Below are 15,917 nucleotides of genomic sequence, written 5' to 3'. Positions count from 1 at the left end.
ATCTGGCTAATCTACATGCCTCCGTCGACGGAGGCATGTAGTCTGGACGTACCCAAAGTCTGCATGCTGGAAGAGGATTTTCACTGTCCAGTTTGTCGCCCTTTGAACCAAAAAGCTAATTATAACTACCCATGGAGTCTATACTGAAAGTGGGAGTCTTGCATGAGGGGCTTGCCCCTAAAAACAATAAGAAATTTGAACAGCAAAATATCTGACCCAATGTATCTGCTAGATTATATGAATCCCTCATTCATTCACTTTCCAGAAGCTTTGCTATCATCCTCTCCAGAAATATATGAAGATAACTTTTGATTTTACTTTGTGTGACAGTCACTTTCAGTGATAGCTTATTTAATAAATTCATTATTAGGGGAAGTACTATATTTTCAATTTACTCCTTGTTTCCTAATGCTTGGATTATATAATTTAATTACTCGGAACCTGGACTTTACTTTTTTATACTAGGGTGTGTCTAGACTAAGGAGTTTTTTTTTTTAAAAAAGTGGCCTTTTTTCTAAAAAACTTTACCTGTATCTAGACTGCTGCCGCCTTCTTTCGAAATTAAATCGAAAGAATGCCGCAGTTTTTTCGATCGCGGAAAACCTCATTTTATGAGGAATAACGCCTTTCTTCGAAAGTGTTCTTTCAAAAAAAGGTGTTGTTGAATGCAAACAGTGCTTTTTTGAAGGAGAGCATCCAGACTGCCTGGGTGCTCTCTTTCGAAAAAGCGGCTCTTTTCTGAAAGAACTGGTTGCAGTCTAGATGCTCTCTTTCGAAAGAGGCTTGTAATCTAGACGTACACCTAGTGAACAAATCAAAGCCTGACCAGCTGCATGAATTTCTCAATTTTTCATATAACACTTAAATGCCAACTCCCTTGACAGGGCTTCCAAATGCTGCTAGACACTGTTTGAGGAAATTCTTAATGTGGCAACCAGTGAATTACACTAAAACCCTATGTTCTGTCAAGACATCTGCAACAAGGAAATGCCTTGAATGTTGTGATTTTCTGCTGTTGGTATTATTGCAGACCTGTGCATATGCAGCAGTTCCCTCAGGTGGTTGAATGCTGCTATACACATATTCGTAATTAGCAGAGGTATTTTGGGGCTCCTGGTCTAACAGCGATGCTCAAATGACTTTCTTTATCTACCACTTCCTATAGGTTCCCCAGTTCCTGAGGTGAGCTGGTTTCGGGATGGCCAGGTAATCTCTGCTGCAACTCTGCCCGGCGTGCAGATCTCCTTTAGCGATGGCCGCGCTAAACTCGTGATCCCCGCCGTGACAGCAGCCAACAGTGGAAGATACAGCTTACAAGCCACCAACAGATCTGGGCAAGCCAGTAGTACCGTTGAGCTACTTGTCACAGGTACAGTATGGATAAGGAGAAGCAGCAAACTACTGGCATTTCCCCTGCTCCTCAGTGGCGGGGGAGTTAAAATAAAAATAAATAGATCAGGGATTTATATTTATATTTATTTAAATAAAATGCATAAGTGTTATTTTTACTTTTGAATAAAACTAACAGAGATATGATTTGGAAAAACTATACAAGATAGAAAAAGCAAATAAATTCTGTACTCCTAAAGCAAGCTAGTTTTCACAAAAACGTCAATATATGCTTAGATTCCTTATAGATATAGATAGAACTCTTCATCACTTCATGGTGAATTTTCAAGTATTACTGTTACAACAGTCTTAAAAAATATAAACTATGAACCAGACAAACATTCATGAGTATAATCTTTTCAGATGTCTGTACTAACACTAGAAGCCTTTATTCAAGAATCATCTTTACTCACATAAGTAGCATGAGAAACTTTCAATGGAATTAGTCATGTGAGTAAAGATTACTTCTGTGAATAAGGGTTCGAAGGATAGGGCCCTTATTAACTTCAGTGGGATTGTACTCACATGACTATAGAATGGATCCTTTGTTATCAATATATTATAGGCCCTGATTCTGCAAACTATTATGTGCATGTTCAACTTTACTCGTGTGAGTAATCCCACTGCCTGCAATAGAACACGAAGTTAAGTATGTGTATAAGTGTTTTCTGGACCAGGGCTTTACTTATGTGAATAAAGTTAAGAACATGTATATGTACTTGCAGGAAGAAGGTCTTAATTTATTTTAATTTTCAACAATGTAGCCCTCTTCTATATCAATACAACTGGAAGATAAATAACAAGACAGTAGTTAATATAGAAAGGGAATTTGTAAAGCATTTAAAGTCTGTGAATGCTTCTCGTATTAGAAATTTTTAGTCCTTATGAAGTTGACTTAATAGAGTGCATTTTTCTTTAATTTTTCTAATCAAATTGTAGCTGAAACAGCACCACCAAACTTTACACAACGTCTACAGAGCATAACAGTAAGGCAAGGAAAGCAAGTTCGACTTGATGTAAAAGTGACTGGAATCCCTACACCTGTGGTGAAGTTTTATCGGGATGGAGCAGAAATTCAAAGCTCCCTCGATTTTCAAATTTCACAAGAAGGAGACCTCTATAGTTTAATAATTGCAGAAGCTTATCCTGAAGACTCCGGAACCTATTCAGTAAATGCCACAAATAGCGTGGGACGAGCTACTTCAACAGCCGAATTGCTGGTTCAAGGTAATAGAGTAGAGGTTATAATCCATGAAAATAAGAGCATGGACATTCTTGTTGTGATATAAAGGGCACTCCTGCAATTAATGGTGATCAGAAATTTCATTAATAACCCATTTCTCAAGACTTTATAACCTGGTTGTAAAAATTTATTCCAAGATGAAACTTGGCATAAAAGATTCCAGGCTGATCACAAAATGTTTGTTTTCAACATAAAACAATTCCCTCAGCTAGACAATTTTGAATTATATTAGTATAGTATAGACATCACAGAAGGATTTCTTTTAAATGAAAGGTTGTTTTGATTTGCTCTTGCAGACTTTTTAAAAAATTAGATTTTAAAACCAAGGTTTTTTTATCTACTGCTGTTGGTAAATTGAGCAAAACTCTTACCGACTTCAGTATGAACAATACTGTTTTTAATCTGCTAAATGATTATTTGTCACGGCAAAAACAAATTAAAGCACATTTTGATTTTTGCAGTAAAATGGGTATATATTAAAACTGCAAGAGCAATGTTAAAATGGCCCCATTTCTGTGCCTTATCAGAAGTTCCTCACTAGAGGAATTTGTGAGATATACATAGCAAATGAATGGTAGGCTAGCTTCATGGGGTAACCAAGTTAGTCTGTAACTGGAAAAACTTAAACAACAACGAATAATCTAGCAGCACTTTAAAAACTAACAAAACATGTAGGTGGTCTCATGAGCTTTCATGGACACAACCCACTTCTTCAGATGAAAAATATTCACGGTGAAATTCACAAATCAGTGCACATTAACTTCAGGTCTCTGCTCTCACAATGTGTCTGCAAAGTGTGAACTTGAAAATTCTGGAAGCTGCCCAGAATGAGGCACAGCAGAATTGCCCTTTCTGATCAACTCATTCCTATCATACATATTTGTAAAAGTCTGTACTTCATCTACTGTATTTTTTAAACTGAAAATCACCAAGACTGAATTGTACGTTGAATGGAGCCCTATCAATCATGTTTATGATGCCATTATACACCAGGCAGCCTTTCTTGGCTCACCAGTTAGAACACAACTTTAGACTAACTATGTATGTATTTGGGAGACTGCAATGAATTTGAAGCATGCATTCAAAATCTTGTATAATTAATAAGCTTTTAATTATTTTGGCCTAATTTCATAGCTACACAAAAAGGCTAATCTTATTTCAACTGGTTTCACAATTATTTGCCTATAGATACCGCAAGAAAAACAGATGGCTGATTAATTCTTTCTCTGGTGTTTACGCATGCTGATATATAATTGGAATTGCACATTTAATTCCTTCTAAAAAGCGATTATTGTTTATTGCCACATAATTCTCCTGACTACTCATGTTTTACCTTCCAATAGGCGAGGAAGAAGCAGTACCCGCTAAAAAGACAAAGACAATTGTTTCGACTGCTCAGATTTCGCAAACAAGACAAGCCAGAATTGAAAAGGTCTGTGTTTTTTAAAAGCTAATAATGTTAAAAGCTTTAAATGTTGATTCTTAGCATTGGAGTGTCTCACCATTGTTATTTCTTTCATTATAGAAAATAGAAACCCACTTTGATGCTAGATCACTTACAACTGTTGAAATGTCCATAGACAGTACCACAGGGCAACAGCTCCCACACAAAGCACCTCCACGAATGCCTCCTAGACCTACATCAAAATCGCCAACTCCACCAATCAGTGCGGCGAAAGTACAAATGGCACGACAGCAATCACCATCTCCCATTAGACAGTCACCATCACCTGTAAGACATGTTAGAGCACCAACACCATCACCAGTCAGGTAAATCATGTTAACTATCAAGGAACGATTGAAGTTTGAGTAATTTCTACCAGTGAAATGAAAAAAAATGAAGAATGGTGCTGCCGCAAACTGAAAGCACAACATGGAATGGAAGAATATGGGCTTGTTCTGAGTCTTGGTTTTGCACAATTGTCAAAGCTTCAGGAGGAGGATTTTGGCAGTTGTCTGCAAATGTTCCATCCTCTCAGATAGGTTTAAGAAATCTTTCAAGAAAATGTATAGTTTCAGATTCTGCACTGTGTTCAACCACACAGCTAGAGTAATGCCCTATTTTGCTGCAGCCATACGTGATTAAGTTTGATCAGAATCTGGCCTTTGGTAATTACTGTATGGGAACAGAGAAAAGACCAAAGGCATTTGGCGAGTTTCATGTAAAATGGAAAGGTCAAGAGAAAAATCACTGTGAATATCTGTGGAGACAGTATATTGTGGACATGTTGGTAATGATTCCAGAATGAAGTCTGTGGAAGGAAGCAAAATGAGCATGGTTATGGGGAAATGAGGGTTTAGCTCTGCCATGTATAGAGGGCCTCAGGAAGGAAAGGGAGTGATTTGAAATGCACAGGCCACAGCTGTTGGATGGCACAGCCCAATTTAATTGCACTGAGGCACTGATGAAGAGATATTAGACTTTTCTGACTCTGTTGCCTCAGCTCACCCCTGCACCAAGAACTGGATCGGAGAAGCAAAATATCTCTGAGCTGAATGAGGCCCCATTTAAACCTTTATGCCAGCTCTGCTTTGTGGTGAAGTTCAACACAGTAAGAACAGCTATTGTATGTGCAAGAAGTAGCAATGGATTTGTGGTATAATTTCCAGGAATAGTTAATACATGAGCACCTGTGTAAATGCAAAGCTATAGCAATGGCGCCATCTAGAGGGCATAATGAACTAAAAATACACTTTAGGAAGAAGACCTGTGTAAAATATATTGGCTCAAAAATAACATTTCTATTTGTATTAAATGTGAACATAAACATAAAAAGTATAGTGCTACAATGGTTCCTAAAGTGTCAGTATTGAAACTTTTGCATGGTACAATAGAGTCCCAATTATTGGACCTAAATGGGACCGGCAGGTGGTCGGATTACCGAAAATGTCGGATGATAGGGACTCTACTGTAGCTGGAGCCGCTTGTTCCCCATCCCTGCCTGGCCCTGGCCCCTTCCTTCCCTGCAGCTCCCGGGGCGCGGGCTGGGAGAATGGCCCTGCTCACTGCCCCGTCGCTCTCCTGGAGCCGCTGATGCCGGCACCGCTTCATCCCCGGGAGCTGCAGGCATCAGCGGCTCCAGGAAAGCAATAGGGCAGCAAGTGGGGCCAGTCTCCCAGCCTGTGCTTTATCCGACCCTGCAGCTCTCGGGGACGAAGTGGTGCCGGCAGAAGAGGCATCAGCGGCTCCAGGAGAACGACCGGTCAGCGAGCGCGGCCATTCTCCCGGCCCCCGCCCTGGAGCCACTGATGCCTCTCTTGTTGGCGCCACTTTGTCCCCAGGAGCTGCAGGGTGGGATAAAGTGGAATGTCGGATTACTGAAGGTCGGATAATCCAGACTCTACTGTACTAGAAATGTAATATAGGGGAACTCATTGTGGGCCAGAGATGTATTTAGTAGTGTTGTTATAGCAAATGGGAAAGTATTTTATAACCACACATTAATGCTCACAATTTTTTTAATTCCAGTCTTTCAAAAGCTTGGTTTATCCCTGTAACAGCAGATAACAATTCATGCTTCTGTGATAGGTAAAAGAAAATGTTGCAATAGAGATAGATCCCAATCTTGAAATGGACTGATCAAAGGCAGACTTCATGATTTTTCACTGATTTCAGTGGGGCCTTTAGCAGATGAATGTTTTGTAGTAAGAAGTGGACCTGAAACATAAGGCCTTGCATTAGAGAGCTGGTATGAGGCCTGGGCTAAAGCAGTCGTCAGTGCTGACATAAAGCAAAGTTAGGCTGTGAGCTAGGCAGGGTCTGCTCACAGAATCTGAGAAGAACAGGGCTAATATTGCAAAAACACACATTCCTAAGAAGCACTAGGCATCGACTATGTGCACAAACACATTACAAAAGGGTAGTACCAGAACCCTTCAAAGCCCACAAATTCCGCAAAATATAACAGGAATATACTAACTCTTCTTTAAGATAAGGTTGGGATGACAGCATGAAGGATACAGATGTTTTGATCGAACCAACATGTACAAAGTAAGGGGTGGCACCTACATACATCAGAGAGGCAATATGAAACTTGTCTGTATCAATGTATAAGAAGATATCTCAGAAGGAGTGTCCTTAGCTGGCATAGGGGATAATGGAAAGTCCTTCCTTTAATTGAGCTAGTGCATTGCAACAGACATGTATTAAGGCACCTGAAACCATTGAGCAAGGACATTAGGGCCCTGCTTAATTCACAATAAACCTTACCTAATGCCTTTCCCTAGGTCTGTGTATTTATTGGGCAGCTGTGTCAGAACTTGCTGTACAGGCTATCCGGCCAGCATGCAGTAGAACATGCAGAAAGAAACACACTCAGCCATATACCTGACAACATTTAATCACAAGGCTCATTGCAGCATTGGGGCCACATTTAGTACATAATGCTCCAATTGTATAGTCCGTTCCCAAAACTCCCATTACCCGAATAAGTCTATATAGTCTTTGATCCAATGTAAACTAACCATTTCTGGCACTTTTAAATTAAATGTATATTCCTGAGTGAAATACATTGTGGTGTTCTCTCTTAAGTCTTCATTGAAAAGCCAATTACGTTATTAAAAATCCATAAATACATTAAGAATCTGAAAAACTTATAGAAGCAGGAAACTTCCTCATGTCCATCCCTTTTTGCAGTGTCAAGCACATTGATGGTTTCCAGTAAATAAGTAATAAAACAATGAGCTCTCCCTCCTATTTACAATTTACATTATGTTAGTGTCCAAAATATCAGAGAGGATTAGGGTCCCACTATATTGAGAACTGTATAAACACAGGAAGACTGTTCTGAGGAGCATAATTTCAAATGAGAGAACAAGTGAATGTAAAAAACAATGTAAAGGAAGAAAGAGAATGGGAATATGGTCAACAGATCATATATTCTAACAATTTACACAATTTGAAGGTAACAAATCAACAAATATACTTTACTATTCTAAACAAATAAATCCTTTGTTCCCGGCTGCCATTCAGCCTATCACCATTGATTGGTAGATTTCTTGTAGTCCTGGAGTCTATAATTAGAATTTAGTCAACACATTTCAAAATTCTCTTACTGGGGAGAGGGAGAAGAAAAGGAGCATGTGGTTATTTTATTACCAGTAATGTTATGTTTGTTCATTAGGTCAGTATCTCCTGCTGGAAGATTCTCCACTTCACCTATTAGGCCTGTGAAATCTCCATTACTGACCCGTAAAGCACAGGCGACAGTTGCAACTGCTGCTGACGTTCTTCCTCCTTGGAAGCAAGAAAGTTTTGTCTCTGCATCAGAAGCACGGATGCAGGAAACTAGAGTAACTACAAGTGCTACCCAGATAAGGACAGAAGAAAGATGGGAAGGGAGATATGGTGTTCAAGACCAGGTGACCATTAGTGGTGCGGCTGCTGGTGTCGCTGTTGCTGGTGTAGCTGCTGGTGCTAAAGAGGTAAAGAGTCTTTGAATTTGGAAAGGACATTGCTTAGGTTCTTTGTAATGAGACATTGTTGCTGAAGAGAGCTGCTAAATGTAATTTGAAAGACTGTGGGGAGTTTCCCTGTAAATATTTAAATAGACTTTTGAGATCAATATTCTGTGCATGTATTTGTCATATGCTTATTCTGTGTATGCAGCTTATAAAACAATATCTTCTGATGTGACTAATTTTGGTCCTACAGGACATTGATAAAACAGCAGCTGTTGCTACTGTACTTGCTGCAGTTGACCTGGCTAGAGTGAGAGAACCAGTTCCAAGCCCTGTAGAGCAGGTTGCTAAAAGGACAGCAATGACTGCAGTACACATTCAACCTGGTCAGGAGCAGGTAGAAGTGAAGCACAGCTGTTATATAATTTCCTCTTACTCCCTCATCCTACATGCAAACAAAGCATGTATTTTCACAGTGCAAAATTAACAAGATACTAAGTGCTTCACATAGCATGCATTATTGGTGCAGAAGCATCTGGACTGTAAGGGACTGCTAGTGGTCATTTCATCCATCACCTTACATCATGACCAAGTTGACTTAAACATTCTTACACCATTCCTGGGGAATGGGTGTCATGTCTTGTGTTTAATAACTCCAGTGCAAGTGATCCCATAATATCCCTTGGCAACTTACTCCATTACCTAATATTGTTCTAATACTGACAAAATAAATCCTAATATTTAACTTGAATTTTTCCAGCTGAGCTTAAAATAACTATTCCCCAGCATTTTCCCCTTAATTTATACTACTTTTTTCATATATTTCATCTCTGCTATGTGTTTAGATGTATTTTAAGGTTTTTTTTTCCCCTCCTATAAAAATCAGATAAGAAAGCAAGCTATGATAGTAGTTGCTACTGATAAATCCAAAGAACAGGAAATAATATCAAGAACTAGAGAAGGAATTGCTACCAAACAAGAAGTACACATCACTCGTGAAAAGGTGAATACAGTTGTTACAGGTGTAATATTGCTGGTTAAACCCTACTTTAAAGACAAACTATAAATGCATTTTTCTTTCTTTTTTTGTTGTAACTTATTAACTAAAAAGCCCAGCAATACAAATTGTGTTACCATATAACTCTTCTCCCCTAGTTTTCATTACTAATATCACTCACTCACATTAGTTTTCAATACGAGTATTCTCATAATTTTCTCTTGATGACTGATCTTTTTGTATAAAATATTTAAATATTATTGTGGCTGGTACTCTGTGAATATTATAGATTAAAGAGATTTTTAAAAAATGACTTTAAGGAAAAATGCCATTTTCCTACCATCTGTTGTATAGCTATAGAATACATCAAATGTGTATTCTTGAATTCTCCATTATTCATGTTTTTAAGCTGTTCCTGAGCTTATTTCATGTATGTGACATTTTCCTGTTAACAAACAACGGATAAGAGATATTAAAAAGCAACTTATCCTGCACTGAAAGCAATGTGAAACAAAATATTGTGACTGAATTTCAGATAACTTTAAGCATGTGTTTTGTTTTACTTTTAATTTTCAGATACATTTATTTTAACTTAAGCCCTGTTTCTGCAACAAGCGTGCATATGCTTAACCTTACTCCATATTCAAATGAGCAAAGTTAACCAAATGCACAAGAATTTGCAGGATCAGGGCCTATTGGTATTTCTTCATTCTATTTATGGATGACTCCCAGGAGTCTCATATGAAGATACATTAACTTCTGCCTCCCTCCCTTAGAAATGGTATATTTCTGCATTCCATCACCCTTTCAGTTTCTCCAGGCCAGACTACTCCTAAAGAAAGTAGGTGGGATCAGTCAAGTGCTGAGGTCAGGCTTCAAACTGAGAGGATAAAAAGGAATCTAGTGTTGAGGGTGGGTAATTCTCGATCTGAACAAGGGTTGAGTCTAGCATTGAGGATGGAATCTAGAATGAAATAACAAGGTTCAAGGTGAAAAACAGTCTGGACGGGGGAGCTTTACAGAACTGAGGGATAGAAATAAATAAAAAAACCATTAGATAGGGAGGAGCATGTTCTGTATTTTCATCTAAGCCTCCTAGATAGTTAAATTTACTAAAAATATGCATTCAAATTCATGGTTATTCTCCTGTTGATTATAATGCAGATAAGTTTCTTCCCATCCCAGTTTTTTACTTACTGCTCTTAAGTAGAAAAATGACGGTCTCTGTAGTAAGATATATTTTTTTCTCATTGTATATTTCATGAAAGTTCAGTTGTTGATACCAGTCTAGCCAATATTTAAAATCATATAAAACATTGGATTTTTCCTAAGAGTTGTCCTCATATATCAATAATATTCACTTGTATGCAGGATAGTTAACCCAGGGTGCAAACAGAATGACTCACAATCCCTTCCTTCTACAAGAACCTACAGCAAAATGCAATCTTCTTTCCCTCTACTAATTCAGCCTCTTCTCCAATGTTGTATAAATGTCATGTAATTTGCATTTGAAATCATACGTAATTAAAACTCTTTTTATTGTAAAAATCAGATAAGAAAGGAACCAGAGAAAACACCTATACCCAAGGTAATAATTGCTGTTGACAAAACCAAAGAACAAGAAAAAATATCAAGAGCAAGAGAAGAAATTTCTACAAAAGGAGAGCAAATTCACATCACTCATGAAAAGGTGAATAAAGCTGTTACAGATATAACTTTATAATACTGAAATAACAATCAATTTCATTAACATTTTTATGTACAGGCAGTCCCCGGGTTACGTACAAGATAGGGACTGTAGGTTTGTTCTTAAGTTGAATCTGTATGTAAGTCGGAACTGGCATCCAGATTCAGCCGCTGCTGAAACTGACCGCCAGTTCTGACTTACATACAGATTCAACTTAAGAACCCCAAGCGTCCCCAAGTCAGCTGCTGCTGAAACTGATCAGCGGCTGATTCCAGGAAGCCCGGGGCAGAGCAACTCTGCCTCGGGCTTCCTGTAGTCAGCGCTGGTCAGTTTCAGCAGCGGCTGACTTGGGGACGCCTGGGGCAGAGCAGCTGGGGTGCTGCTGGGTTGCTCCAGTAGCGCCGCTCCTCGGCGCTACTGGAGCAACCCAGCAGCACCCCAGCTGCTCTGCCCCAGGCGTCCTGATTCAGCCGCTGCTGAAACTGACCAGCAGCGGCTGAATCAGGACGCCTGGGGCAGAGCAGCTGGGGTGCTGCCGGGTTGATCCAGTAGTGCCCAGAGCGGCGCTGCGGGACCAACCGGCAGCGCCCCAGCTACTCTGCCCCAGGGTCCACAACAAAAGCCTGGTCTGCCCGGGGGGGGGGGCACACTAGCTGCGCCCCGCCCCCCCCCCCCCAGCAGACCAGGGACACGGGGAGCAAAGCCGCAGCGGGGTGCCGTGCCTCTGAGGCTTTGCTCTGGCAAAGCCTCAGAGGCGCGGGACCCCGCCGCCACTGCGGCTTTGCTCCCGGTGTCCCTGGTCTGCTGGAGACGGTCCCCAGCAGACCAGGGGCACCGGGAGCAGCTTTTCTCGCCCCGGAGGTCGAGGTGGCGGGACTGCTGCCTGCGAGCTCCGGGGCGAGAAAGCCCCGTTCGTAAGTGCGGATCCAACATAAGTCGGATCCGCGTAAGTCGGGGACTGCCTGTATTTTCCTTTGCTTTTTATGAGCTGAAGGCTCCAACAGTAGAAATTTTGTTTTATAAAGTACTCGTAACTGTTCCATAAAGAGGCCCAGTACTGCAGTTCCAATCAAAACTTCCACTGACTTCAAAGGAGTTCTCACTAGTCTGGAACTGCAAGACTGAGCTCTTAATGTCATCAGTAATTTAAGTACAGTATTGTGGTTGTCATTACTAATATGCCCTTAATTCTCAATTGATAATTACTGACTTGTATGAAGGTGGGTTTTAAGAGAACCTTTTTATTTGGTTAGACATCAGAATAGAACAATACTCGTTTATACAAAGGATTTGAGCCAATGAAGTTTTCTGGAAGTTGTGCCTGACCGCAAACTGTCTGATCAGTGTCGCAGCTAATGCCAGATGATTTCGGAACCCTTACTCACATTGAATAACTCTTATTTAACTGAGTAGCCCCACTGGCTAATAAGAGTAGATGATAAGTCAGAGTAATGTCCATTTCTACGCACATGTTAAAAGAAGTTTTGTGTTATGAGAACACAGTGATGATCACTTACATGTAACTAATAGGGGGCGAATTCCTCCCTGATTCTCTCTCTCACAAAGTAACCCTATTGAATTTAATTGGGTTGCAGTTTGTGTAAAATGGGTCAGAAACTGGCATATGCAAAATAGTTATTCCATTCTATAAGTGGCATTTCATCTTCTTTCTTTTCCATTATCTCTGGAGTGGTGGCCCACCCACTAAACCTCCAGGCCCACTCAAATCTGAATAAGGGTGCTGCCACAGTGCCCCAAAGTATCACTCAGACACCTGAAATCCAGGACAGAGCTATGCTGCAGCTATTGCCTGAGTCCATGTAGAAGTCCAGCTTGGCAGATGAAGCACTGTGTCTGGGGGCACCAAAGCTAGGGAGAGGGCATGGCATCAGGGGAGTAGCTGAGCTAGCAGAGTCTGTCATTATCCATCTACTTGAAAGCTGGAGTCCACCCAAATTTCTACTCCTACCTATGCCACTGCCTTTTCTACATTACATTACATCAACCTGTCCCACTTTCCTGAAAAAATCATGTAATTTAGTTTGAAACCATATATAATTGAAACTTTTTTTTATCATTAACACCAGATAAGAAAGGAAGCTGTGAAACCTTCTGTGCCTAAAGTAGTTATTACCACTGAAAAACCTAAAGAACAAGTCATAATATCAAGAACCAGAGAAGAAATTGCTACCAAACAAGAACGGGTACAAGTAACTGATGAAAAGGTGAAAGGAACGGTAATAAACGTGATATTCAGTCTCCTGTGATATCCCCTTTGCACACTAATACTTCCCCTACAAATACTAACTATATATTTCCAGGTTTTTTTTCTAAACCTTACTTCAACTAGAAACTTATGTCAACTATTAATTAGAATCTAGTTTTTCCTGGGTTGTCCTTCACTCCTAATAGTTTGCTTTAATAAGACCTCCATAACTCTCTTTCCATAACTCTGTCTGATTTCTTTGCAGTAAAGAGCATTTTAACTTTTGTAAACAATGTATTTTATTTAAATAGGCTTTAGGATATAACAATACTCATTCAACATCTAATACAGAGTCACTTGGAGGCTGCAGTGTACAAGGATTTAAAACCTTAACCATTTCCCACATTTCAGTCCTTTTTTAAATAAGACCAGATGTAATCTAAACTTTTTTTTGTTTTTACCATAATAATCAGATAAGAAAGGAAGCTGAAAAAACGACTATAATTCCGGCAGTAATTGCCACTGATAAATTCAAAGAACCAGTCACAATACCAAGAGCTAGAGAAGGAATTACTACCAAACAAGAACAAATTCATCTAGCTCGTGATCAGGTGAATACAGCTGTTGTAGATGTGAAATACACTGTTCCAACTTACTTTCTCTGCAAGCCTCCTTATGCTGCACCATCAGTTAAGAGCTACTTGTGTACTCTAGAATCCACTCAATTGCATTTCCCTTAATGTGTCTGCTTGACTGGAATGAGTTGACAAGGAAAAGAGTCAGTTTAATGAATCTCAGTAATCCTAGAAAATTAGCTAATGGCCCATCCATTTATGAAAAATATCACTTTAAACAGCATCACCTGTGGTTGTCTCAGAAAACATGGTCTCAGCAGATAACTTTGAACTGGTGTTTGCTTATATACATTTCTCTTTCTGGTTTCCTTTAGTGTATGTAGGCTATTTACCTTTTGATTTTATGGTTAATGGACCAATTGATCTCACTTTATCAGGATTTGTATTATTTTTGTTCTCACTATAATGCATATATTTAAAACAATTCATTTCTGCCCAATCTATTCTTATAAGCCTCAGATAACAGGGACCATTGTTTGTGTCTGTTTCCACTGGTACCTATGCCAGTTAAGAGGATTTCTAATGTAGTAAGGCTGAGTCCTGTCATCAGTGAAAGAGTAGCATGATTACGAACTATAAAATATGGCCAACTTTTTTCTTTGTGTAATTAATTAATTGAAAACATCACTGGTATGTTTACAAAATGTTTTCATTTTCAATGAAAAAAGTAAAATCAGAATAAATACTAGCATTTAATAATATAGTCATTAGTGTGCAAAGCCCACCTATCAATAGTAAAAAAAAGTTTCACAGATAACCTCTGCCTGACCTAGCTTAGAGATATTACTTCACATGGTGAACTATCTTTAAAGTTGTATGTTAACTGTGAATGAAGACAATTTATTATTTAAAAGTGTTAATTTTTTCACATGCTGTTTTACTATAAACCATATCTAGGTTAATTATAATACTGAAAGAACAGCAGCAGTCTCTACTCAAATATCTGCTACTGACCAAGCCAGAGCTTGATGATGGAGAAGTAACACTCACATAAATTATGAAACCAGTGGATTAGGAAGTCATAAACCAGTGGTCCCCAACCTTTTGAGGTTGTCGGGTGCCAGGAGGCGTGGCCGTTTGCCCGCCGGGCACCAGGGGGCGGGGACACTAGTGCGCCCGGGGGCGGGCCCCCCTTGCCGCATGCCCGGGGGCGGGCCCCCCCCAGCTGCGTGCCCGGGGGCGGCCCCCCCCAGCTGCGCGCCCGGGGGCAGGGCCCCCTCCAAGGGCCGCGCGCCTGGGGCCAGCGCTCCCCCCCCTCCCGCCGAGTGCCGCGCGCCCGGGGCCGGTACTCCCCCCCCCCCCTCGCCGAATGCCGCGCGCCCGGGGCCGGCACTCCCCCCCTCCCGCCAAGTGCCGCGCGCCCGGCGCTCCCCCCCTCCCGCTGAGTGCCGCGCGCCCGGGGCCGGTACTCCCCCCCCCCGCCGAATGCCGCGCGCCCGGGGCCGGCACTCCCCCCATCCCGCCAAGAGCCGCGCGCCCGGCGCTCCCGCCGAGTGCCGCGCGCCCGGCGCTCCCCCTCTCCCACCGAGTGCCGCGCGCCCGGGGCCGGTGCTCCCCTCCGCCGAGTGCCGCGCGCCCGGCGCTCCCCCCGCCAAGCGCACTCCCCCCGCAAGCGCCCGTGCGCTATGTGCCCGGGGCCAGGCCAGCCCCGAGCACCTGGTGGGCGCATTGAAATGCCCCGTGTTGGGGACCACGATCATAAACAAATTCATCCTGTCACAAAAAGCACCCTTTTCCTTTTACCAAAACACGCTATCAGTGATCCTTACCTAGTAGGAACTTTGTAAATTACACGAGTGCAAATTTTCCTTGGTTTGAAGTTACAGAAGTATAATTCCTACAGCTCATTGTGTGTGAATGGACAATGCAGTGTTTGCACATCAAACACCATATTCATATTGGCTACGTCTACACTGGCCCCTCTTCCGGAAGGGGCATGTAAATTTCAGCAGTCGTCATAGGGAAATCCGCGGGGGATTTAAATATCCCCCGCGGCATTTAAATAAAAATGTCCGCCGCTTTTTTCCGGCTTTTAAAAGTAAGAATAAGAGCCTCCGGAAAAGGGCACTTTTTCCGGAGGATCGGGGCCAGTCTAGACGCTCTTTTCCGGCTTTTTTAAAAGCCGGAAAAAAGCGGCGGACATTTTTATTTAAATGCCGCGGGGGATATTTAAATCCCCCGCGGATTTCCCTACGACGACTGCTGAAATTTACATGCCCCTTCCGGAAGAGGGGCCAGTGTAGACGTAGCCATTTTGACTATTTCTCTTACCAATGTATGATGTAGAATTATGTACAGCTATCAGAAACTGTAGCTTTTTAAATACTTGTCTATTTGCATACATGTTGTATATACCATAC

General features: G+C 41.2%; 1 protein-coding gene across 50 annotated transcripts in view; it reads left to right on the top strand.

The window, feature by feature from the left end:
* The window catches only part of TTN (titin), a 323,995-nt gene that overhangs the window by 6,454 nt on the left and 301,624 nt on the right, over positions 1 to 15,917 (top strand). For 44 of the 50 annotated variants that reach the window (XM_089779944.1, XM_089779939.1, XM_089779922.1 and 41 more), the window contains exons 3-12: positions 1,166 to 1,369; positions 2,329 to 2,616; positions 3,976 to 4,064; positions 4,158 to 4,402; positions 7,756 to 8,056; positions 8,286 to 8,429; positions 8,919 to 9,035; positions 10,582 to 10,719; positions 12,804 to 12,953; positions 13,396 to 13,533. In XM_089779944.1, coding sequence (XP_089636070.1) covers positions 1,166 to 1,369; positions 2,329 to 2,616; positions 3,976 to 4,064; positions 4,158 to 4,402; positions 7,756 to 8,056; positions 8,286 to 8,429; positions 8,919 to 9,035; positions 10,582 to 10,719; positions 12,804 to 12,953; positions 13,396 to 13,533 — 1,814 coding nt within the window. The remainder of the gene's footprint in view (positions 1 to 1,165; positions 1,370 to 2,328; positions 2,617 to 3,975; positions 4,065 to 4,157; positions 4,403 to 7,755; positions 8,057 to 8,285; positions 8,430 to 8,918; positions 9,036 to 10,581; positions 10,720 to 12,803; positions 12,954 to 13,395; positions 13,534 to 15,917) is intronic. The other 6 variants (XM_089779918.1, XM_089779930.1, XM_089779933.1 and 3 more) reach the window with 6 other exon arrangements.

Source organism: Pelodiscus sinensis, chromosome 7 (assembly GCF_052426305.1).
Source record: "Pelodiscus sinensis isolate ZL-2025 chromosome 7, ASM5242630v1, whole genome shotgun sequence".
NCBI lineage: Eukaryota > Metazoa > Chordata > Testudines > Trionychidae > Pelodiscus > Pelodiscus sinensis.
Note: the sequence above shows the minus strand (reverse complement) of the source record. Positions and strands in the feature narration are given on the sequence as shown.